The 24,952-nt window shown below is 41.3% G+C and overlaps 1 protein-coding gene across 5 annotated transcripts in view; it reads left to right on the forward strand.

Annotated features, from left to right (window-relative positions):
* Positions 1 to 24,952, forward strand: part of rnf111 (ring finger protein 111) — a 128,256-nt gene that overhangs the window by 26,163 nt on the left and 77,141 nt on the right. For all 5 annotated transcript variants that reach the window (XM_068017904.1, XM_068017909.1, XM_068017910.1 and 2 more), the window contains exon 2: positions 14,257 to 15,164. In XM_068017904.1, coding sequence (XP_067874005.1) covers positions 14,339 to 15,164 — 826 coding nt within the window. In that variant the 5' untranslated portion in view covers positions 14,257 to 14,338. The remainder of the gene's footprint in view (positions 1 to 14,256; positions 15,165 to 24,952) is intronic.

Consider the following 24,952-nt stretch of genomic DNA (forward strand, 5'->3'; position numbering starts at 1 on the left):
GAGAGGTCTTGGTAAGGTATTCCTTGAGAGAAATGAATATAAAATAGCCACTAATAAATTCAGTAGTGAGTTCAGGAGAAGCATCTTTAGCCAGAGAATGGTCAGAGTGTAGAACTTGCTGCCGCATTGAGTGGTTGAGGTGAATAACATAGATGCGTTTAAGGGGAGGCTAAATAAGTACTCTGAGTAACGAGTGGAGGAATATGCTGATAGGGTTAACTGAAGTAAGGTGGGAGAAGGCTTGTATGAACATAAACACGTGCTGTAAATTCTATATGTAATTCAGGAAGGTGTTGAGCTGTTTGTTGTCCTTTGGTTTAGATAGAAAAAGCTGGAACTGTCCTCTTTTGCAATAGTAGACTGTTTTTCTCTTGTCAGCATTCAGGACTTCTTCTAGGGGATGGAAGTCCTGGAACTGTTCTGCCAGACCGATGCCTTCTGTGTAAATAAAATTTCTGTCAGTGGGGTTGGGTAAGTCATTTATGAAAAATTGCTAAGTGTTGGTTCTAGAACTTAGACCTGAGGTAGTCTGCTTTTTTGGAACCTTTGAGTTCTTTTTGTACAGCTTAAAAATTGCAACCACTTGCCTTTCAGCAGAAGTTTAAAAGCCATGACAACCCATTGCAGTAGGATCAATGACAAGTTTGCACAGTGGGCCTGTGCCAGATTTTGCCATATGCAGTAATAAAATCTAGGAATACTACGCTTATCTTCTGCTTGGTGTTGAAGCTATTTTTGATGTAGGTGTGAATGTCAGTAATTGATCCCAGATAATGTAATTTGGTCTGAAATCTGCTTGATCTACAGTCAGTGTCATTAATGGTGAAGACAGTTCTTTGAAGGGTAAATGTTCAAGTAATTTGTAAATGTGGCTTAGCATATTGGAGCACTAACTTGATATAAGTCAATGATGGGAGAATCTCAAACTAGGGGTCACCCTTTAAAATAAGGGGTTGTCCATTTAAGACAGATGAGGAGAAATTCTTTCTCTGAGGGTCGTGAAATTCTGTTCCTCAAAAGGCAATGGAGCAGAGTCCGAATATTATTAAGGCAGAGGTAGATAGGTTCATGATAAGCAAGAGGGTGGAAGGTTATCGGGGGTAAGTGCAAATGTGGGTTAATCAGTTCAGCCATGAACTTACTGAATAGTGGAGCAGGCTCAAGGGGTTGAGTGACCTACTCTTGCTCCTGCTCCTAATTCGTGTATTCGTATGATGATCTTTCTCAGGTTTTGGCATAGCGATTAATGTTGCTCTACACCACATTAATTGTCATTCTCCTTTATGATTTGATAGAAAGCCAATGTCTTAGTTTTTCCTCAGGTTTTTCATTGTTTTGATTGCTTTTTGTATTTCAGCTGTGGTAAAAGGCTGGATGTCATCAATTTCAGATGTATTGTTACTTCACCTTTTCAAAACTTTTGTCCTTATTCACCTCTGCACCATTATCAGGTGGCTAGAAATGCTGTTTAGAGCGTTGGCACTGTGTGGAAGGTTCTGAGTTGTATGGAGTTCTCTGATTAGCACCCAGGCTTTCCGGTTGCATTTTGACCTGTTTAGTGGCCTGCTCCTGTATTGCTGCACTGTGTCCAATTTTACAAAAGAGGTATGTCGATATTTGGATCCGCACTTTCTTTATATTGTTTGAGTTCTGTTCACTCCTTCTCCAGGCAAGGCATGTAGGTTTTATAACAACCTCTTGGAATTGACGGTGGCAGTTTTGTAAATGGCTCTTGTGAGCCATATTGTAAGCTTCTTTAGGAGAAATGTTGTGTGGGATAAAGTGTTGCAGCAGCCAATGAATTGTGTAAAGCTGGAACAACTTGAATTCTGATAGTTACAGCAAAGGTTTTTATTGGTGCTCACAATAGGTATGGTTACTCCAACATTACTAAGGATGCAACAGTGTTGATCATGTGAAAAGTTTGTTTTCTGTAGACTGCTTCTAACTTGAAATGGATGGTTGCCTATGCTTGTGATCCAGTTGAGGTCTGGAAAGTTGTATTGCTTCATCTGGTAGAATGAAAAGTACCCTGTGGATGAGGTGAAGGTCATGGATGAGGCCTAGTCCAAAAGTCAACTCCACTTTGATCTGATTCTGTATTCTCAAGTGGTGCGATAGCTATTAAAATCTCCAACATGGATGGCAGAGTCTGGAAGCTTAGGAAGGATATTTGAAGAAGTCCACGGTTCTTTAGGAGACTCTTACACGTTCACCATTCGGAAATGGCCGGCTGTCTCAATACCACAGAGTTCCAAATTAGATGAAAGTGGTTATGTGTCAACAAGATTGTTCAAATGTAAGTTGCAGGGCCATATTTGCTGCACAGAGGGTAACTTGTAAGGTACAATATGACGTTCACATTATACCTCTTCAGTATACCTCTAAGCAGGGAAAACCAAAGCTGCAACTTGAGATCAAATTTTTCAGACACTGCCCAGCATGGATTCACGGCAATCTCAGAGGGCAATAACTCTGAATGAAAGAAATACTTTCTAACATACAACCTAACTCTCTGTCGACATATTTTATGCACATTTCCCCAGTTCTTCCATCCTTATCGACCTCAAATAATCTGTTCTGTGGTATCACTGAGTGAGTGGGAAATATTGTGCAGTCCTGTACAGTAGATCTGTATCCACTGTGAACTAAATTGAGTGTCTAAAGTAATTTCGCAAAGGACCTATATTCAGTCGGGAGGAGGCATTCCGCAAAACTGCCTGACCCAGGACACCCAGTACCCAGATGCCACCTCTTCAACACATTAAGAGTATCACCTTTGCATAACGTAGGCTCTTTGAATTTGCTATCTGCTTTCTCATAGCATGTTGCCTGTGTTTTGGATTAAAATCCTCCCCTTTTTTTTATCCTTTGTAATGTATGCTTCAAAGTTTGAAACCCAGCATATATTCTGTAATTCCATTTATATTTATCATTTTCGTTGCAGTAAGCTATGTAGTTGCAGCTACACAATAGTTTCAGCTCTGCTACAGATGCATGGGATGCATTGCACCACATTTTGTAGCAATGAAAGTGTATTTTGTCGTTACCAGTAAAGTCCTGTGCGAGTTTCTCGTGTTAGTGAGTACAGCAAGGATGCTGAGGCAAGCTTTGTGTGATATTTTCAAGCCACACTTCATAGTAGAACATAAAGCATCGAACAAAAAAGATCATTGTGTTTAAACCAGTTCCCTCCATAGACTACGTAACTTTCTTTCTAAGGCCCCTCCCTTCCCCCGTATTAAATTAATCAAAAATATCTATTTAACCTTGCTTCGTTTGTTATCTTTCTTGGCTGGCCGTCTTCCTTGTGTTCTTATAATAGGAGTAGACCATAAGCCTGCTCCACCATTCAATATGATCAAGGCTGATCTTGGGCTTCAACTCCTCTTTCACGCCTGCTCCCCATATCCCTTGATTCCCTGAGAGTCCAAAAAGTTGACTTTTCCCATATGGATGCAGCAGTGTTGTGCTTATCCAGTATTTGATCATCTATATAATGCTCAAGATTGCAAGATAAATGAAGAGAGTCATTTGGCCTTTCATAGTTCATCCATCCAGAAAGACTTGACTGTCTCTATTACCTCCACCCGCTGTGACATCCATTTTCACTGGAGATGTACTAGATAAATGTTCAATTCTTTATTTCTGACATGTATTTGGTCCTTAGCTACCAACAGTGGGCTGCTTATAATTGCATGCTAATATACAGACACATAGTGCAAGGACCCCTCCACTAGCTATATAGTGAAACCTCGGTAAAGGAAAGATTTTTAAAAAAAGAATCTGCATAATACCTGGGAGCATCATCTGAGATGCCCATGCTCGGGAGAATGGGAAAGAGAAATTTGTGACTGATCCTTGTGAGCACAGACTGCAGCAAAAGCCAGCCAGTTCAGAATCTTTCACTGCACAAATTACAGATTCTACCTAATGAGTCTTGGTGAACTGTTGTAAGAGCTGTAATTGTTATCAACAATTCCTGACATGCTTTGCTGCATCTCAATGCCACCCACAACAATTGTAGAGGAAGCACTTGGACGTTTGCTAATCAGACCAAGTAGTGCATGTAGGACCTTCTTCCTGTAGGTCTACCACCAAGTCACCCCAAATCCTATAGACAGGCTGGCTGCTGAATGGGGTCTCACAACCCACAGGCCTCCCCCCAGCTTCTACAGGTACCTTCCATTATCTTAAACCCACTGTAAGAACAGAGCAAAATTGAAAACTACTATTCATCAGAACTGGCTCTGGTTTGGTGGGAAGGTGATGTCTGCACCTGGGTGTCAGCCTGTCTTTTCTCAGGTGCTGATGGATTTGCTGAGTGCTTTCATCAACTTCTCTCGGATTTTTATTCTCGTACCCCACCATATTTTTGTATTTTTGTGCATCTTTCCCATGTCTTTTATCACTTTACTTGGCTTTTTTTTTGTCCTCTCTTTAATGTCTTTTTGCTGCCTCACAGACCTAAATATACTATATTATCCACCTTTTTTTTGAAAGAAAAGTTTCAGTGGGTAATCAATTCATTTAGCTTCTCTGGGGAATCAGCAACCAGAATTCTTGACTTCTACCTGTTTGTTGCGCACTCTTTCTCCCTCTTCCCCACCCCCTCCCCCGCCTTCCCCAATTTGTTTTGTTCAGTCCTATTACGAGCCTGAATTATTTTCCATTTTCTAGTTCTGACAATGGGCATTTACTGTAAAAATATTGACCCTGTCTTTTCTCCTTTCAGATGCTGATGGATCTGCTGTTTGTTTACACTATTTCTGTTCTTGATAGTATTATTTTGAGTTGTCTCTTGCTATAGAAAATCTTTGTTAATTGTCTCAATGATGGCACTTTGCAAGATCAAACTCCGCTCTGTTGATTTTAGAATTTCAACTACAATAGGCAGTGAGCTAATGGGCATCTCCCCAGAGAGAAGGGAAATTAAATTGGAAGGGATATCCATCAGTTGACTGTAAACTGAGTGTAGTGTGCACAACTCTCTTTACTTCTTGACTATCGAGCTTCAAATGTCACAATAACCAAATATTTTTCTTAAGTTGGTAACATCCCTGAATGCAGTCTAGATCCAGTTGCAAGTCTGCACTATGAATTAATTTGGCAGTCTCCTTGAGGTGTGACAGGGATACAATGGCTGCAAGTATCACACTGCAGGAGGTACACTTAAGGTTGATATTTATAATTAGGGAAGTGCTCCATTTGAAAATAAGTTTACTTGCGAGCGTGCAGAAATGATTTGGTTCTGACAGTCTGCAGTTCTCAACAGGAGAACCAGATTTCCTTTGTGTATGTATGCATTTAGATATTAGAGTTTGGCTTCAGGAAGGATTGTGGAACACTGGGATCGTATCCAGGTAAATGCTGTCCCATGTGTGCTTTCAATAACTTTTTAAATAAACTATCTGTTTGTCTGAAAACTCAATTAATTCTCTAACTGTTAGTAGTATTAGAATAAAGTGCTAAAAGTGTACTTGAGCTTTCAGAATTTTAACATTTCTCAATGGGACTGATGGGTATGGAAAAGATGATAGAAACCAAAAATTTTGGAATATCATCGTCTAAAAGGGGAAAAGATAAATTAACATTTTAAATGTAGACCCATGTTCAGAGGCTGATTCCTTCTAATTCCCACATTTTATTTGTATGTTTACTTCTTCTGTTATTACCTATGATGATAAAGGCTAAATATCTTTGTCACTAGATGAATAATTTAAAAATAGTTTTTTCCCACTTTCAGAACTTGGGAACAAGTTTTAAATCTTTCCATATCTTGCACTATCTATCTTAAGCTGAGAAGATGGATTAGCTAGCTGTTGTTCGTATCTAAAAATGTGTAGCTCTCGTGCTGTACATTTTGCAGAGTACTTCATTCCCGGTAGGAATTTTGCTACAGCAATTCCACTCACAAACCACTGACCACCTCCAGGCGCGTATCCATTGTCTCTCGAGATAAGGAGGCCCAAAAGAAAGAAAAAAAGAAGAATTCCACTCATATCAATCTCTATGTTGCCACAGAGGTCACTTTTTTTTTGTGCCTTTTATGGAGGCTGAACAATGTGATTTCTTGTTCATTGACCCATATGGGCTGTGGCTAGGTATTGTGGGTCCAGCAAGGTACAAGTCATGACTGTCAAACAACTGCACATGAGAGAATTGAGATATATGTATTTTTTTGGAGGGGGGAGAAGCAGGCTGAAGTCTTTGAATCTCACATGGGGGTCTCAATAATAATATAGAGATAAGGCACTGTATTGTGGGGCATGATATTGTGAATCTGTGATGTTTTCACTCTGTGGTACAGCACCCAAATGGCCTACAACCATGGCAGTTCAATTTTCTTTGGAATAATTTGTAATCTGTACTATCTTTTGATGCTGCTACAAAATCTTTGATTCCCCAATACTCACCCCTCATTTAACACACGCAGTTCACACTTCTGGGTCAGCCATGTCAGTTGTGGCCCAGTTGATAGCACTCTTCCCTCTGAGTCAGAAAGTTCCACTGTAGAGACTTGACCGCAAAAAATCTAGGCTGATACTTCAGTACAAATACTGAGGGAGTGCTTCACTGTTGGAGGTGCCATCTTTCGGATGAGATGTTAAACCAAGACCCCATCTGCACAAGATGGATGCAAAAGATCCAATGACAGTACTTCAAAGACGGGCAGGGGAGTTGTCCCTGGTACCTTGAGGGATGAATATTAGTCAATAAACAGCATTAAAACAGATTATCCAATCATTATCGCATTACTGTTTGCAAATTGGCTGCTGCATTTCCTATATTACAACAGTGACTGCACTTAAAGTACTGCATTGGCTGTAAAGTGCTTTGGGTATCCTGAGGTAATGAAAGGCACCATATAAGTGCAAGTCTGTTTTATATAGTGTCTTTCACAATCTCAGGATGTCCCAAAGTGCTTCACAATCTCTGAAGTACCTTTTGAAGTGTAGTCATTGTTTTAATATATTTGAATTTTTAAAAATGAAGTGTGGTCTTTAAATAGTCTCTGTGCAAAAATAATTAGTTTTGTATTGAAAACATGGACGACACAAGAGTGACAAATGAGTTGGTATTTGTACTACTTTGATTTTAGTGGGCAAAAAAGGTACCAGTGCCTGTTCATTCTGGTGGCAATATACCTAGTGAATAAATTACTGTTTTTCAGTTGGTCGCAGAAATATTAACTAATATTGAATTTGAAAGCCCTCGATATTAAACGGATATCTTGAATTGCAAGACTAGTTCGTCTCATATGTTCATTTAAAAATTACCTGTTTATATAGTTTTCAAAATGCATTTTGGGGTTGTGGGAATTTATTGCCCATTCCTGGTTACCCTGACTGGCTTGCTAGGCTAGTTTTGGAGGGGAGTTAAGAGTCAACCACATTGGTGTGGGACTGCAGTCCATTTTTTCCCAAAAATATACTTTATTCATAAAAATTTGCAAAAATACATTACAAACCAGTTCAAAACAGTTAAAATTTCACATTTTGGCAAGTACAATAGAGATCAGATTTCTTCGATACAGAAAAACATGAAGTGCCTCACAATTCTTGCCATTCCATTTTAAAAGCAATGTACATTGGCGTTACATAGACTGCAGTCCATTTTAGGCCACACTGAGTAGGAATGGCAGGTTTCCTTCCCTAAAAGGCATTAGTGAACCATTTTAGGTTTTTACAACAATCGAACAACTTTCTGGCCACTTCTGCTGATGCCATCTTTTTTTATTTAAAGCTATCAGTCACAAGCTTCCATAGTGCATAATTTGTGTTTACTGGAATAGTCGTCCAGTAACAAAACCAAACACCGTCATATTCTGATGGTAGAGTTCTATATAAGCACTTTGAAATTGCTGTGGAACTTGTTATTTAAGATCACTATGCAAATTAAAACTATGGAATAGTAAAAGCAGCCCTTTCTTCCTGATCCGGCTCTTTAAGTGTGTACAAGGAGAATATGCACCCAGGTGATAAAATACCCACAGTAAGGTTGGGTTGTCAACAGCAGAATGAGGCATCTGTTAGTCATCAAGGTGGAAACCTGAATCAAGTTTGAATTGTTGACATGAGTCAACCATGTACAGGATGTGCTTGAATATATTCACATTATGGTAAGATTTGTACCTTTGTTGAAGTTCTTTTAGTCTTGTTTTGTAATCGCATATAGAAGGTCTATATGTGTGAGTGGAGATAGAAACATGTATTTCAGTAGACAAAGTTGCAATGGAAGCTCTTCTGAATTCAGTTAAGGTTGTGCGAGCAGTACAATTTTAATTTTATTTATTGCAAAGTGGTATCTGGTGACTTGCAATAATATAGTTGCAGTAAGTTGACTTATCTGTATAAGTTTTCTCTTTGTTGTCAACATTGACTTAAATCTCAAGCAAGGACTGCTGAAAATTGTGTTTGGAATGTGGAAGGACCATTAAGTGGTATGCTTTTGGCTTTGATCAGATAATAGATCAGCAATAAAGTATGTCTTCTCTTTCTTACCACCTCCCCCCACCACCCCAACCAATTAAACCTAATCTATCCATTTCCTGATATTGGTCTTAATAATCAAGGAATGCTGTCTCCACCTAGCATTAACATGACAGCAGAAACAACAATCTACTGGAATGGTAAAAAAATTCTGAAATCGATGAGTCCAAAGTTTGGTGTAATGTTATATTTTCCAATGTTGCTAGAATTTCAGGAAAGTGTAATGCTGGGTATGTGATACTTAAGCACTCAGCAGTACAATTAGAATAAAGATTTTAAACTTGGGTTGTGTTGTGAACTAATTAACACCAGGGTGAAGGACTGGTGGTGGAAACTTAAAGACTTGAAATTATATAACCCATTTCACGACTTCAGGACACCCAAAAGCGCTTCAAAGTCAAGTGAATGCTTTTGAAGTATAGTTCGCATTGCAATGTAGAAAACGCGCAGCACGGACTCAGACAGCCAGGTGCTGATGGCCTGATCATCTGTTTTAGTGATGTTGGTTGAGGAATAAATGTTGAATGTAAGGAATAGGAATAGGAACAGGAATAGGCCATTTGACTTTTGGAGCCTGCTCCACGCTTCAATAAGATAATGGCTGATCATCTACCTCAACTCCATTCTGTAGAATCATAGAATGGTTATAACGTAGAAGGAGGTCATTCAGTGTCCATGTCGGTCTCTACAAGAGCACCCAGCCAGTATCACTCCCATGTCCTTTCCCTGTAGCCCTGCAATTTCTTTTCGCTGCAGGTAATTATCCAAATCCCTTTATGAAAGCCACGATTGAATCTTTCTCCATGACACTCTCATGCAGTGCACTCCACTTCCTAACTACTCACTGCGTGAAAAAAAATTTCCTTTGGTCACCTTTGGTTCTTTTGCCAGTCACCTTTTTAATCGGTGTCCTCAGGCTCTCGACCCTTCTGCCAATGGGAACAGTTTCTCTCTACCTACTCTGTTCAAACCTCTCATGATTTTGAACACCTCTATCAAAGCTTCTCTTAACCTTCTCCAAGGAGAACAGCCCCAGCTTCTCCAATTTATCCACATAAGTAGTCTCTAATCGCTGAAACCATTCTCGTAAACTTTTTCTGTAACCTCTCCAATGCCTTCACATCCTTCCTAAAGTGTGGTGCCCAGAATTGAACACACTACTCCAGTTGAGGCTGAACAGTGTTTTATAAAGATTCTTCATAACCACCTTGCTCTTGTACTCCATACTTGTATTTATAAAACCTAGGATCCCGTTTGCTTTTTTAACCACTTTTTCCAATTTCCCCCTGCCACATGTGCACATATAGTTTCAGTTCTTGCACGCTTCAGTTTATATTGCCTCCCCTCATTCTTCCAAACAAAATACATCACTTCACACTTTTCTGTATTAAATTTCATTTGCCACGTTCCACCAGTTTATCCATGTCCTCTTGAAGTCTATCACTGCCCTCCTCACAGTTCACAATACTTCCAGGTTTTGTGTCACCTACAAATGAAACTATCATTGATTGCCATAAAAACCTATCTGGTTCACTAATGTCCTTTAGGGAAGGAAATCTGCCATCCTTTACCTGATCTGGCCTACAAATGACTCCAGACCCACAACAATGTGATTGACACTAAACTGCCCTGTGAAATGGCCAAGCATGCCACTCACTTGTCATGGGGATGGGCAACAAATGCTGGTCGTGCCAGTGATGCCCACATCCCATGAAAGAATTTTTTAAAAAAAATAATTTTCATTAAAATAATTATTTGAAACTGCAAAGTGTCTTTTATCCCGACAATAAAAACACATCTCTTACTTAACTTAATTTTCTTTAGGCTTTTTTCATGATAATGCGATCCAACTAGAAAAGGTTGGGAGCTGTTAAAGAGCTGCATGTGGCCCGGGAGCCGCAGGTTGCTGACCCTTGGCCTAGTCTATTGGCCAGGACACTGGAAAGAACTCCCCTACACAGCAGAATAGTGCATTGTGATCTTTTGCATCCATTTGAGGAAGCAGATGAGGCCTTAGTTTAATATCTCATTTGAAAGGCAACACCATCAGTGCAGCACTGAAGTGTCCGTTTAGATTTTGTGCTCAACGCCTTAGAGTGGGACTTGGAAGCCACAACCTTTTGACTGAGATGAGAGTACTGCCACTGACACCTTAGTTAATTGAGAGCATCACGCAGAAGCATATTGGTTTATGTTCCTATTTTTCTGAGGCATATCAGAAAACAATTCGCTAAGACCATTGATGTCAGTTAATTTAATGTGCCTTCTGTTGAATGAAAAACAATAGGTATTTACTATCTGAACGCCCTTTTGATAACTCAGCAGAATTTGATGGTTTTGTGATTGAAGGGAATAAAAAATGTTTTGAGAACACAATTGATTTTTTCCTGCATCAACAGATTGCAGTCCTTGTCCCTACCAGTAAAAAAAAACTGATCTTCCTGCAACATGGTTGGTTACCAAAATATAGCTATATTATCAGATCAAGTATTTAACATATTGGCAATAATACGCCACAGGAAAAAATGCACTTCAGCCAATAAACGCTTTTAGCCAAATTTGTAATTCATGTCAAATTGCTGTCATCGCTGCCACTGGTACATCACCCTTGCTCAAAACACTCTCCTGACACAAACTATTTTAAAGAATGAAGCTATAATTGTACAGCTGGGTGTATGGTTCCATCTGACATAGTCTGGAAATTCCTTGACATTTTACTAAAATCTTAGTAAGAACCCTGTATAGTTATCAGTTAAGACTGGAACAGCACAAGTGCCTCTCCAAATTTCTGCATAATACAATATTATGCACATCAGGTGACATGTTCCATAGGAAAATATGTATCATTATATTGATGAGTTTTAGTAAGTATTTTGAATGTGTTTTACCTTCCTTTATAGAAATGTAAATGTTCTTCTTCCAAGTGCATGATTAATTTGAAACTGCATGAATCTAGTGATTATGGAATAGTTTAAAAACTAGTTTAAAAAATCAGTTTGCCCAGGAGGACTTTGGAATCATTTTGAACCACGCTGTCTATTGGCCTACGGTCAGTTTTTATACTTTCGTAAACCATGGTAATCATTCATTTTATACTGCACGTTGTCACGTTTCATGATTGTTCTCACAAATGTAACAGTGTTTTTTTTAATCATTGATCTGATATTTTGATACCACAGAGACAGGTGAGGCATAGATTAGGATTTCTATCTGCAGCATTTGCACCATGTTGCAGTCTTCTGTGCACACCATGTTTCCTCTTGGCTGCTGAGAACCAAGCTGAGACAAATGGATGAAAAGCAGATAGTCATTGAAAGGGATAATTTTGAAAAAAGAGGAAAATATGATACCAGATGGAAGCAGGAAATAGTGTTGCAGATTAGAGTGATCGTCATGGGATGATCTGTGCTTGCTTGAGATCCAGGAAGGAAGTTGGAAGGCTTGAAAAACCATTAAGGTGAATCCATGTGTTAAACAGGATATTTGTGTTGGGACAGTGAAAATAGCCCCCCCCATTCAATAATATTAGTGTCTGTTTACAACACTTAGAGTAGGATTAAATCTTTTTAAACTTATTTTGGAATTTTTAACTAGATATAATGAATTGAAGAAAAATACAGATTATAAACATATGGAATTGGGAAAGGAGAGCCAAACAATTGTAGAACTCTGGTCTGGGCAAAGCCATATCAAATTAGAGATTGAAAAAAGAAAAAAAGTTAATGAATTATTTTTTGAAGTGTAATTGTTTGTTTTGTAAGCACACACAGCAGCCAGTTTGTGTACAACCATCAGATAATCTATTTGCTGCTGTTGCTTGAGTAATAAATGTTGGCCAGGATACCAGAGGAACTGCTCTGTTCAAGTAATGTCATAGCATCTTTTGCACCCAACCACATTCGAATGACAGCAGCCCCAACAATGGGACGCTTCTGTGCAGAACTGAGGCATCGTCAAATCTTGATTGTGTATTTAAGTTCTGGAGTCGAACTTGAACCCATGACTTTCTCAAACCTTTTAAACCATCTAGTAGTTGATTTAGAATTTGCGAGCAATGATATCAATAGATTGCATAGAATTTACAGCACAGAAACCAACCATTCTGCCTAACTGTTCTATGCACGTGTATATGTTCCACATGAGCTTCCTCTCTTTCTACTTCATCTAGCCTATCAGCATATCTTTCTATTCCTTTCTCCCTCATGTCCTTGTCTCGATTCCCCTTAAATGCATGTATGCTAGTCGCCTCAACTACACCATGTGGTAGCAAGTTCCATATTCTAACCACTCTCTGGGTAAAAATGTTTCTCCTGAATTCCTTTTTGGATTTATTGATGACTATTTTATAGATATGATCCCTTGTTTTTGACTCTCCCCAAGTGGAAACATCATTTTTATTAGGTCACCCCTCAGCCTTCTGTCTTCTAGAGAAGAGAACTCTAGCCTGTTTGGTCATTCTGATTGTTAAAACCTCCCGGGTCTTCTAAGTCATTTTTTTGCACCTTCTCTAGTTCCTCTATATTTTTGTTATGAGGAGATTAACTCCTCAACAACAACAATTGTATTTATATAGCACCTTATAATATGTCCCAAGACGCTTCACAGAGGCGTTGTAAAACAAAATATGACTGAGCTACATGAGTTATTAAAGTAGTTGGCAAAAAGCTTGGTCAAAGTGGTAGGTTTTAAGGAGTCTCTTAATGGAGGAAAGCAAGGTAGCGAGGCAGAGCTATTTTGGAAGGGAATTCTAGGGTCTAGGCAATGAAGGCCTGGCCACCAAAAGTAGAGCAATTAAAATTGGGGATTCTCAAGAAGTCAGTTATAGGAACTCGGATATTTGAGGATTGTTGAACTGGAGGAGATTTCAGCAATAGGAAGGGGCCAGGCAATAGAGGGATTTGAAAACAAGAGGATAAGAATTTTAAACTCAAGGCGTGTAACCAGGAGCCAGTGTGGGTCAGTGAGCAACGGATAACGGCTGAACGACATTTGGTGCGAACTAGGACACAGGCAACAGAGTCTTGGATGACCTTAAGATTATGGAGGGTAGAATGTGGGAGGTTGGCCAGGAGTGCATTAGAATAGCCAAGTCTGGAGGCAGCAAAGACATGAATGATGGTTTCAGCAGCAGAAGGGCAGACACAGATATAGGAGGAGTCCAAGGATAGATCCTTGGGGGACACCCGATGTAACTACATGGCAATGGGTAGAAAAGCCAAGGGTGGCAATTCTGAGAGTGCGATTAGATAGGTGAGAATAGGATCGGGCAGTCCCAGCAGGCTGGATGACAGTGGAGAGGCATTGTAAAAGGATGGCATGATCAATTTTGTAAAAGCTGCAGACAGGCCTAGAAGGATAAGGAGAGATAGTTTGCCTTTGTCACAGTCACGTAGGATGTCATTTGTGATTTGGCAACGGTCGTTTCACTACTGTGGCAACGGTGGAAACTTGATTGGAAGGATTCAAACATGGAGTTCTGGGAAAGATGGGCACGAATTTGAGAGGCAACAACATGTTGATGGACTTTAGAGAGGAAAGGGAGTTTGGAGGGGGGTAGTAGTTTGCATGGATGGAGGGGTCAAGGGTTGAGTTTTTTGATAGTAGATTTTAAGGAGAGAGGGACGGAATTTGAGGAGAGTGATTCGTTAATGATGTCAGCTAACATCATCCTCAGATCAGAGATGTATGGCATTAAAAATAATGGAGTATTTATATGTCTTATAAGACCATGAATAACTTTTTTCTTCTGTCCTATATTTTTCAGACCTTAGTACAAATTAAAGACCACCCAGTCCCTTAATGGACCTCTGGATGTAATTCTTCTAAACTAGACATTCAACCTGGATATGAAGACTGAGATAACACCTGATGCACCCAAAAGACAGGAGAGTTCAAAGGGGGCATTGATGAACCCTGAGCCGATCCTGGACACAAAAAGTTTTAGTACAGATGTTGAAATGATTGCAAGTAAGGTTGGAAATGACTACTCTCACATTTGTGATTCTGGAAAGCGGATTAAGGACGCGAATGGAAACAGACTAGAACAGGAGAAAATGATCGTTGTCAGAAAAAAGCGCAAGAGCCAGCAGGCTGGTCCCTCAGAAACTCAAAACTCTGATTTCAAAGATCGCCAGGGTAATGTTGGTCTGAGGCCTCGTGTACAGCCGCAAGACCATGCAGATGACTCTTCTTTTAGTGACTGTGTTTCATCACCTTCATCGAGTCTACATTTTGGCGACTCTGACACAGTAACTTCAGAAGAAGAGGGGGAGATTCCAGAGAGACATTCCCAGGCTGTATTGAGTAGCACAAGTCGAACAGTTCATTCAAAAATGCACAAGTGGCCTCGGTCTGAGCAGGAATCTATATCAGGGATCTTAATCAAGCGACCTTGTCTCCCGAACAGCAGTCTACGAAGGCCTCAACAGAGAAAGAAATTTACAAAACCCAATCCTTCTCAGCGGACTCAAAAGCAGAAGGAACGGATTTTATTGCAGAGGAAGAAAAGGGAAGTGATTGCTCGCAGGAAGTACGCCTTGTTGCAAAGTTCCAGCAGTTCAGGCGATAATGACCTTAGTAGCGAATCCTCCTCCAGTTCTTCCACTGAAGAGGAGGAGGATTTCTATGTGTCGAGGAATGAAAGCCACCAAAATAGTACAACAGTTGCCTCAGGTAAAAGCTTTTAAGATTTATTTTCCTGAAGTTGAATGATGAACGTGAGGTTATACATATGTAGTAACTGAAGAGCTTTGTATATTAAAACAGGACTGCAAACTATCTTTCATTACTTAGTACCAACTGTACAACCGCATCCAGTATTGGTATTCAATCATTACTTCAAAGGTATTTATGTTTTGTTAATTTAGATATTTCTTGAAATTGTGTTGTTTACACCCTCACCAGTTTTTACCCTTTCAGTGTTTCAGCACTCTGATTTTACAACACCACTGCTTCATCCTGATTGGAATTAAGCTATTCAAATTAGAACATTCACTACCTGATTCCCTGGTGCATTTTTTTATATTCGTTCATGGGATGTGGGTGTTACTGGCATAGCCAACACTTATTACCCGCCCAAATTGCCCTTTAGAAGGTGGTGGTGAGCTGCCTTCCTGGATCACTGCAGCCTTTATGATGTAAATACTCCCATAGTGCTTTTAGGGAAGGAGTTCCAGGATTTTGACCCAGTGACAGTGAAGGAACAGCGATATATTTCCAAGTCAGGATGGTGTGCGGCTTGGAGGGAAACTTGCAGGTGGTGATCCCATTCGTCTGCTGCCCACGTTCTTCTAGGTGGTAGTGGTTGCAGGCTTGGAAGGTGCAGTTGAAGGAAGAATTTGCACTGCAGTGGTAACATCTGTGTAAATCATTGTTGTATTAGTGGCCTGACTCTGAAGCAGAGTGGCAGAAATTGTACCATTGTCGTGTAAATTGTGCCTCAGGGTTCAAATGACAAATCTTGAAAAAAAATTTATTATGTGTAGTCCGATTTAGACAATACAGTGTGTTACAAAAGTGCCTCTGTTTTGTTAAATATATGTTTTGAGGATTCATTTTTGAAAGATTGAAGAAATATTAAACTTTGGGGTTTTCAAAAGGGGTCATGTAAAGGCCACTTGACTTTGAAAAACAGTCCCTGGAAATGTTTTTTAAAAGGGGCACTGAGCAGTCTTATGAGGAAAACGAGCTTTTCTGGGAAACCACCTGACTTCCAGCAACATCAACAAGCCTTTGAGAAAACACCTGACTTCTAGCTCAACAACAGAGAACTTTGGACGCTTGGAGAAGTTGTTTACAAAGAAGTGACAGATCAAGATTTGATGGAGGTCAAAAGGTTGACCACCTGTTGTCGGTTTCCCTTTTGAATTGTTTTGAGATGGGATTGAACTGTATAAAACGGGAGAGAACTTCCAAGGTGAGCAGAGAAGACCACAACCCAGCTCAGCTTTCGAGCACCTCTCTAAAAGACCCTGATAAGTCTCATCTCGTCTCCTGTCTTTGAAGAAAAGCCTGCTAAATCAATTCTCAACGTCGCCTGAAAACTGTTCTAAAAGATCCCAGTGACCTGTCTATATGTACTTGGAGGTCAGGCTGTATGCCAGTTTTTGAACATAACATATCTCATCTGCTGTTTCTTCAAGAATGAGCAAGTATTCAGACCAAGTATTCTTTAGTCTGTAATAGAGCTCTAAAAACAAAAATCCTTTTTTCCCCCCAGTTAACCAGTGTATGTGTGTGAGGGGCTAAGGTAAAAAGGGAACATTAATATTTCAATCTGTGTGTTTTATGCATTTCTTCATTACTGGTTAAGACTTCTTGTATAATAAACTGCTAACTTTGTTTGATAAACAAACCTGGTTGGTGTGTTTTGTTCTGGGATTTTAAAAAAAAAAGTCTATGATTGCCGTATTGGTAAGTGGGAAAATATTTAAATATATGTTGTGACCCAAGAAGAAGCTGAACTAGAATGAACAGTGCACTCCTCCCGCCTCGGTCGTAACAAGTGAAAGACCTAATATCCACTAGTTGCATGATCAAATGAGAACACGTGGTGCATGAGTAACACAATCAGCAAACCTGGTGGATGTAATCAGTGAAGCGTATAGGGGTATGTGTGGACAACAACCTCTCCCTTTCTGTATGGAATTCCATAGGAAGAGCTACTGCAAAGATTAACCAGCTTTGAGGTGTAGCAGGAAAGTGCAGAGGTAAAATAATGGTATGCAATCTGTGCATAACAACGTGTACATGAATCGTAAGCACAAAAACAATGTGCATTTGTGCATCACTTTTAAAGTAAAAATGCTCCAATGTGGATTGCAACGCGAGGAGAAAATTACTTAAGAGGAATGTGCTGAGAGCTATGGGGGAGAGTTTAGGTGGGATGACTGCAAAAGTTGGGTTTCAAAAACTTGACAGAGAAAGGGAAACAGAGGTTCGGAGGAAGTTCAAGTGTCAAAATGGGTGAAGGCTGTGCCACCAATAGTGAGACAAATGGAAGGAGGACATACAAAAGGAATGTGGGAGACAATGTATGGCTGAAGGTGTTTGTGGGGATATTTTCAGGTGAGACCACAATGATTTGAGAATGAAGATTTTAAATTCAGTGTTGTGCGGTGCAGTGTGGGCCAGTGGGAACAGGGGTGATTGGTAAGTAGGACTTGGTGTGGGACAAGAAACAGACAGATGAGTTTTGGACGTGTTGGAATTTACAAAGGGTGTAAAGATGGGGAGACCAGCATGTGAGAAATCTGGTCTAGAAGGCCCAAAAGCATGAATGCAGGTTTCAGCTGCAGAGAGGCTGAAGTGGATGCAGAGGTGGGTATTGTCATGGGAGTAAGCAGTCTTGGTAATGGAAAAACATGTAATGCTAGTGCAAGTCATGTGGCCGTGTCTTTGAGATGGTACTGTGATATTCTGTTTTGTTGGATGGTATCATACGCAATTCAGTTCATGTTCATTGTGTAGCAAAGTTCCCTTTTTATTATATATACAATAACAGTGCATTTTGGAGGATATTCAGAACCACTCAAGGATTTGCACATAATCTTGTCATATTCCTGTGTCAAGAACAGATTGACTGATAAAATGTATTCACATCCATAATATGATTAATTCTATTATCCAGTATAATTCATACTACCTCCAGCAGTGTTTTAATATAAATACAGGAGTGGCAGAAACCCAGTACTGTCATTGCACAAATGAAGCCAATACCCAATAAAATGTCCAAGGGGCTGAATATGTTGACCGTTTCCAGACTTTGACCAGAATCCACACTTTTCGGGCTTTCTCCCTGTGGCAGCATTCATGTATAACTGCCTCCCCTATGGGTCACCCTCACTGCTATGCATCTTTCTTCAGCCACCTAAATAGTGTGATCTGCGCTGTAAACTTCTTCATCGCTTAACTGTCAGTGCTACTTATTTTTCAAATCCTATAAGTGCACAATAGGAAATGGTATGGAGGGTCTGTACTTGAAACTGATCTTGTTTCTTTTGCTTTCCAAGTTTGTTTCCTTCCTGAAGGCAATAATTCATGCTATATTCCCTGAGCATTACCAGCTCTCTGGTAATTATGCTTCTGTGAGCCTGATCTGAGTATCTGCGTCCTAGCTAAGCATAATCTTGTCCTCACCAAACATAATTGCACACTTTTCCACAGTGGTCATTATATAATGATGACTGGGAGACCGTGGCAATTTTTCTTCCCCTTTTCCTAAGCCCAAGATGGTGGAAGCAGAGTCTTTGAATGTTTTTAAGGCAGAGGTAGATAGATTTTTAATGAGCAAGGGGGTGAAAGGTTATTGGAGGTAGGTGGGAATGTGGAGTTGAGATTACAATCAGTTCTGCTATGATCTTACTGAATGGCGGTGCACGCTCGAGGGGCCAAGTAGCCTACTCCTGCTCCCAGTTCGTATGTTTGTATAAAAGACTGTTTTGCTGCTAAGTTCAAGTCCTTTTTTGTGACTATTCATGGACAGGAAAGTGGACGTTTCATTACCTGCAAAAATCCGCATTCCACTGTTGAAGTAGTTTTTAGGTATATTTACCGTTCAAAACCTATTATTTTAAAACCAGTCCATTTAATTTTACAGAAACATCTGTGCATTTGATTGTGACATTTCAACAGTTTTTTTGAATAATTTACCAGCAAACTGGAATATTTTTGTATGGGTTGCTCCCACTTGTAGTATTAATCAAAAGCTTGCATTTATATTTTGCCTTAAATGGAGCAAAGCATCCCAAGGTGGTTCACAGGAGCATAATCAGACAAAATGTGACATTGAGCCACATAGGCGATACCATGACAGGTGACCAAAGCGAGGTCGGCTTTCAGGTACATCTTAAAGGAGGGTAAAGAGATGGCGAGGTTTAGGGAGGGAATTCCAGAGCTTGGGGCTTGGAGAGCTGAGGGCACGTAGTCAGCAATAATGGGGTGAGGGAAAAGAGGATACACAAGGGGCCAGAAATGGAGGAATGCAGATTTCTTGAAGGATTGTAGGACTGGAGGAAGTTTGAGAAATAGGAAGAAGTGAGGCCATGCAGTGATTTGAACAAAAGGATGTAAATTTTAAAATTGAGGCATGCTGGACCTATAACCAGTGTGGGTCAGCAAGCAAGAGGTTATGGCCAGTCAGAACTTGGTGCGCGCTAGGATGCGGGCAGCAGACTGAGTTCCAGTTTATGGAGGCTGGAAGATGGGAGGCCAGCCAGGTGAGCATTGGAGTAGTCAGGTATGCCTATTAATGAGAGATTTTCAGAATGCTTTGGTAGAATGTAGAGTGCATTGCATTCAAAGTGCCTTGGGCTCTCAACTCTCCCTGTTATGATGCAGTCGTGATCTTCCAGAGATACTCAATGTAAGTAGCTTCAAGGCATGGTATGGTACAAGAAAGGCATTACTGAAAAAGTAAGCTACTGAACAAAAATCAAATCATATCCTAGCATCCGTTTGTCAACCAGTTTCACCTCAACGCAGCAAATCCAGATCTGACATTATCAACACCACTCTGAAAACCACCTCAGAATACAGTGCCAGTCAATTCAATTTTGACTCTTCCAGAATACAGGTATCCCGTGGGCAAGTTCTTTTCTTTTCGTCCACCATGTTGTCTTCCCAGAAAACAGTCAATAGAAGAGAAGCAAAACCTGGGGTATCCAACAGTTAGTTAAATTGGGATGGTCAAGGAGGATAAGTGCTTTGACTTCTACCTGCTGCAAAAAAGGGCCAATTCAAAATCAGATCCCCTCCTATACTGCCTCCAGATATTCTACTGGCACTAACAGATGAACACTAGTGCAACTGTAGGTAGGTTTCATTTTACTGCACATTCTGGTCATAGTACTGAGACCATGACAAGCATCACCATCCACCCCAAGATCTCGCCCTATGTCTGCTTGGTCTCATCCCAACAGAAAAACAGTCTTCTGCAGCCCATAAGCAATTCTCAGTTCTTGCTTTTAGCATTGAGGGATAATCTGCTGATGTCCACCCTAACTTTCACCAGATTCATCTGTTCCATTAGATCAACCTCCTGCCCCACTGATTTCCTCCTGACTCAGCTTCTAACCACTCATCCCAATGCTTACTTGCATTGTTACTTGCACCTTGCTTATAACTATATGATCACCCCTTTGCTTAAAAAGCCCTCCTTTAACCATCTGTCCTTCCTTAGAACCATCTCTAAGCATCTTTTCCTCTAAGTTCTGGAATTTGTTGCTGCCGTGCATCTCTGTCCAGCTTTCTCTGACTGCTCATTTTGAATCTTTTCAGTCCAGCTTTTGTCCCATCCACAGGACTAAAACAGCCCTGGTCCCTATAATGGTGCATTATTGCATCTTGTTGACTTCAACCTTTCTGTGGCTTTTGACTTGGACAATCATACCATCCTTCTCCACTGTTTCATACCTGTAGCCTACTGCATGAAATTGCTCTTTGTGACGGTTCCAAATTTAACCTGTCTGCTACCTCATTTCGAGTAATGCTTTCCTTTCCGTGACTGCACAGTCATTTCAGTGTGCTACAAAATGTCATCCTGGTCATCATTTTTTATGTTGTTCCTTAGCATGGGGTCAACTTTCACATATACTGTATGATACCCCACTGTACCACTCTTGATCCCGCAACTGTTGCCATGCTGTTGGATTGTCTTTCCAACATCAGCTTGTGGGTGAGTCAAAATTTCTTGCAGCTGAGCATCAAGGTTGAAGCCAGTCAGCCTAATATGGGTGGCGGGGAAACTTTTAGAAACAATAATCTGCAACAAAATAATTGGCATTTGGTTAAGTATGGGCAAATAAATGGAAGTCAGAACAGATTTGTTAAAGGCAAATCGTGTTTAGCTAACTTGAGTTCTTTGAAGTAATGAAGAGGGTTGATGAGAGTAGTGAGGTTGATGTGTGTATGGACTTTGAAAAGTAATTTGGAAAGTGCCACATAATAGACTTGTTCGCAAAATTAAAACAGATTTGATGAAAGTGACAGTGGCAGCGTGGATACAAAATTGGCAAAGGCACAGAAAGCAGAGATTAGTGGTGAACAGTTGCTTTTCAGACTGGAGGGAAGTGTACAGTTGTGGTTTACTGGGGTCATTAGGACCACTGATCTTTTTGATAAAAGTTATTGATCTGGCAGAATTTCAAAGTCTGTGGATGACATGAAACTTGGAAATGTTGTAAACAAATGAGGAAAATATTAACAGGCTAAAGGAAGGCATAGACTGGTGAAATGGGTAGACACATAACAGACACAATTTACGGCAGAGGTGTATGAAGTGATAGATTTTGCTAGTAAGAATGAGGAGAGGCAATATAAAGTAAAAGGTACAATTTTAAAAGGGGTTCAGGAATAGAGACAGCTGGAGTGTATGTACACATATCTTCGTGGCAGGGCAGGTTAAGCTTGTTTTTTTGTAAAAAAAAAAAGCATATGGGACCCTTGACTTTTTTATACAAGGATATAGTGTACAAGAGTGCTGTGACTTTATAAAACTCTGGTTAGGCCTTAGCTGGAGTATTGTGTTCAATTTTGGACACCATGTTTTGGGAAGGATGTCAGACCGCAGAAGGTGCACAAGAGATTTACAGGAACCAGGGATGAGGGACTTAAGTTGTATGAAGAGACTGGAGATGCTAGGATTGCTCACCTCAAAGCAGAGAAGTTTAAATCTGGATTTCGTAGAGGTGTTCAAAATCATGAGCGGTTTTGATAGTGTAAATAAGGAGAAACTGTTTCCAGTGGCAGAGGGTTTGGTAACCGGAGGACACAGATTTAAAGCAATTGGCAAAAGAACCAGAGAGAAAAAAATTTTTACACCGTGATTTATTGTGATCTGGAATGCTCTTCCTGAAAGGTGGGGGGAGGTTGGAAACCGATTTCAGTAGTGACTTTCAAAAAGGAATTAGATAAATACTTGAAAAAATTTGCAGAGCTGTGGAAAAAGAACAGGGGAGTGAAACCAATTGAACAGCTCTGCCAAAGAACCAGCATTGTTAACATGGGCTGAATGGCCTCCTGTGTTGTAACAATTCTATAAACTGCAAATGCCTTACAATGTAGTCTGTAATATGGTACAAACAAGGGGAATGTTATTGAACTCTGAAATTAAAATAGATTTTAAAAAATTAAAATGTTTTACTAAGGGCTGAATTTTATATGCTCGCTGTCGATTTCGGCGGCAGGCGTCAGAGCTGCTGTAATCTTCCATTCGGCGGCTCATTTAATTAGCCAGGCGGGTTGCCTTCCCCATCACATGGAGGGAGCGGTCTGTCCATCCCTGGCAATGGCGTCAGCTGCCTGTGCGCAGGCGCTGACACCATTTTTAAAGGGCTGGCAGCTCTACCAGATACTTTAAATATTTTAAAGGAAAAGAGAAAGTGAATTCAAATTTTTAAAAAAATGCATTTCTTTTGCCCCTCTCCAACATCCGCGCGCCCCCCCCACCCAATAACAAATTAATTATTTGGCTCCCCTCCCCCAAAACACTTAGCTTTTACGATCTGACCTTTTCCCCGCTTCCCCCCCCACCCGCACCAAAGTGCACAAACTTTCTACAGCAACCCTTCCTCCTGCACTCATGACGTTAATTTGACAAGGATCTGAAGGTGCAGGAGTGCCTGCAGCGGGACATCAGGCAGTGACGTGCGTGTCATTAATTTATTAATTTTAATTTATTCGAATATTAAAATTGGGTTTCCGTTGCCAAGCAGTGGTTGGAGGTGGGGGCCGCCATGAGGCCTCGCCGCTGCTGGTAATAGCGGGCCAGGCCCTCACTGCATTGGGGTGCGTGGCAGCCCTCTCCTGGAGGTATCTTCAAGCCCCCACCACGCCGCCCCCCCCCCCCCCCCCCACTCTGACACAGAACATGACACCTGGGGGAGAATAAATCCTGCCCTTAATCCCTAAGACTGATGGGTGCCCAATTAATCAATAAAATTGATGTGGTGATGGTTGTATTAAAAAATGTGTCCCACCCGCATGACTTAATGGGTAAATATATCACCAGTAAGGTACTAAGCCATAGAGAGCAGGAAGGTGTGAGTTCAATCTTAGTCCCTGCTGAGCTAGGTAGTTTGAGGTAGGAAGAAAAGAATCAGCTAGGTATCTGCTCCTAAATCCCACATGGAAAGGAGAAGATCAGGCTCAACTTTGATGCCTGGTCTAATCAAATAGCCGGATTCCCTTGCTGTCTAGGCCACTCTTGGGAAAATGGGCGACGTGTGAGGTACTAGAAGGCTGTCGGTTCCCCTGGATTTATTTTACAACAAGTTAACGCTTTGGGGATAGGTGGGAGGGAAACGAAGAATATTATTTAATGTGCCATTTGGACTGGTTCCATGTTGCAAATCATTTTGTGAATTTGTTTCGAGTGCCTGACAAACCATTTGACTTGCTTTTTAACTGGGATACCATTACATTGCAATTGATAGTGAAATACTGTCAGTTGGTCGCACCTGAAAGTGTGCTTTCCTAAAATGTGAGAGAGATCCCCACCAAACATGTTGAAATTATTCAGGTGCATTATTGCAACAGTTACTCATGACAACGCAGTGGCCGCCTGACATTACCAGAGCACTCCAAGATGCACACATGCACAGCCTACATCTTGCCAGGACTAAGTGGAGCATGCACGGGATGATATCGAACAGCGCCAATGTCATTGCGTATCCGCGCCTGGTCCATCTTCGCGCATGTGTGATAAATCGTTATCTGGTATCCAGCCGCCCGCTGTGCTGGAGGGAGCAGCTGAATGGGAGACTCTGAGACTGAAGCTCGATCCCCGTTACTCGCTCCCGCCCCACTAGCCGCTCTTTCCCCGCCCCCCCCCCGGCAACTCGCTCCAGACCTTGCTGCTCCCCACCCCCACTCCCCTGGCCGAATGTTCCCCGCTCCTCGCCAGCCGCTCGCTCCCGCTTCCCCACTCCCCCCAGCACTCCACACTCCAGCCGCTCGCTCTCCGCTTCCCCGCCCTGCTCCCCCCCCCCCCCAGCCGCTAGCAGTAGGTCGCGCCACTTCCCTCCTCTCGGCCACTCGCTCCTACGTCGCCTTGTCGCCCCTTACGTCCTACCTTGCTCCTTCGGGTGGTGCATGGAAAACATTCAAACATGGGAGCAAGTGGCCGAGAGGAGGGAAGCGGCGCAGCCTATTACTAGTGGGTGGGGTGGGGGGGGGGGCGGAGTCGGGGGAAGTGGGGAACGAACGGCCGGAGAGCAGGGTGACGCAAAGCAAGGAGTGGGGAACAATCAGGCAAGGGAGTGAGGGGAAGCAGCGAGGTCTGGAGTGAGCGGCTGAGGGGGAGAAGCGGCCGGTGGGGAGGAGGGAGGAAGGAGAGAAAGCGAGTTACCAAGGGGGGAGAGCAGCCAGTGGGGTGTAAGCTTGTAGTAGCGTTCTGGTGGAATCCGTCCTGGTCAGCCATATTAAAATATGGATAACAAATTGGCAGCACGTTTTATACTCTG

Source organism: Heterodontus francisci, chromosome 38, assembly GCF_036365525.1.
Source record: "Heterodontus francisci isolate sHetFra1 chromosome 38, sHetFra1.hap1, whole genome shotgun sequence".
Classification (NCBI taxonomy): Eukaryota; Metazoa; Chordata; class Chondrichthyes; order Heterodontiformes; family Heterodontidae; genus Heterodontus; species Heterodontus francisci.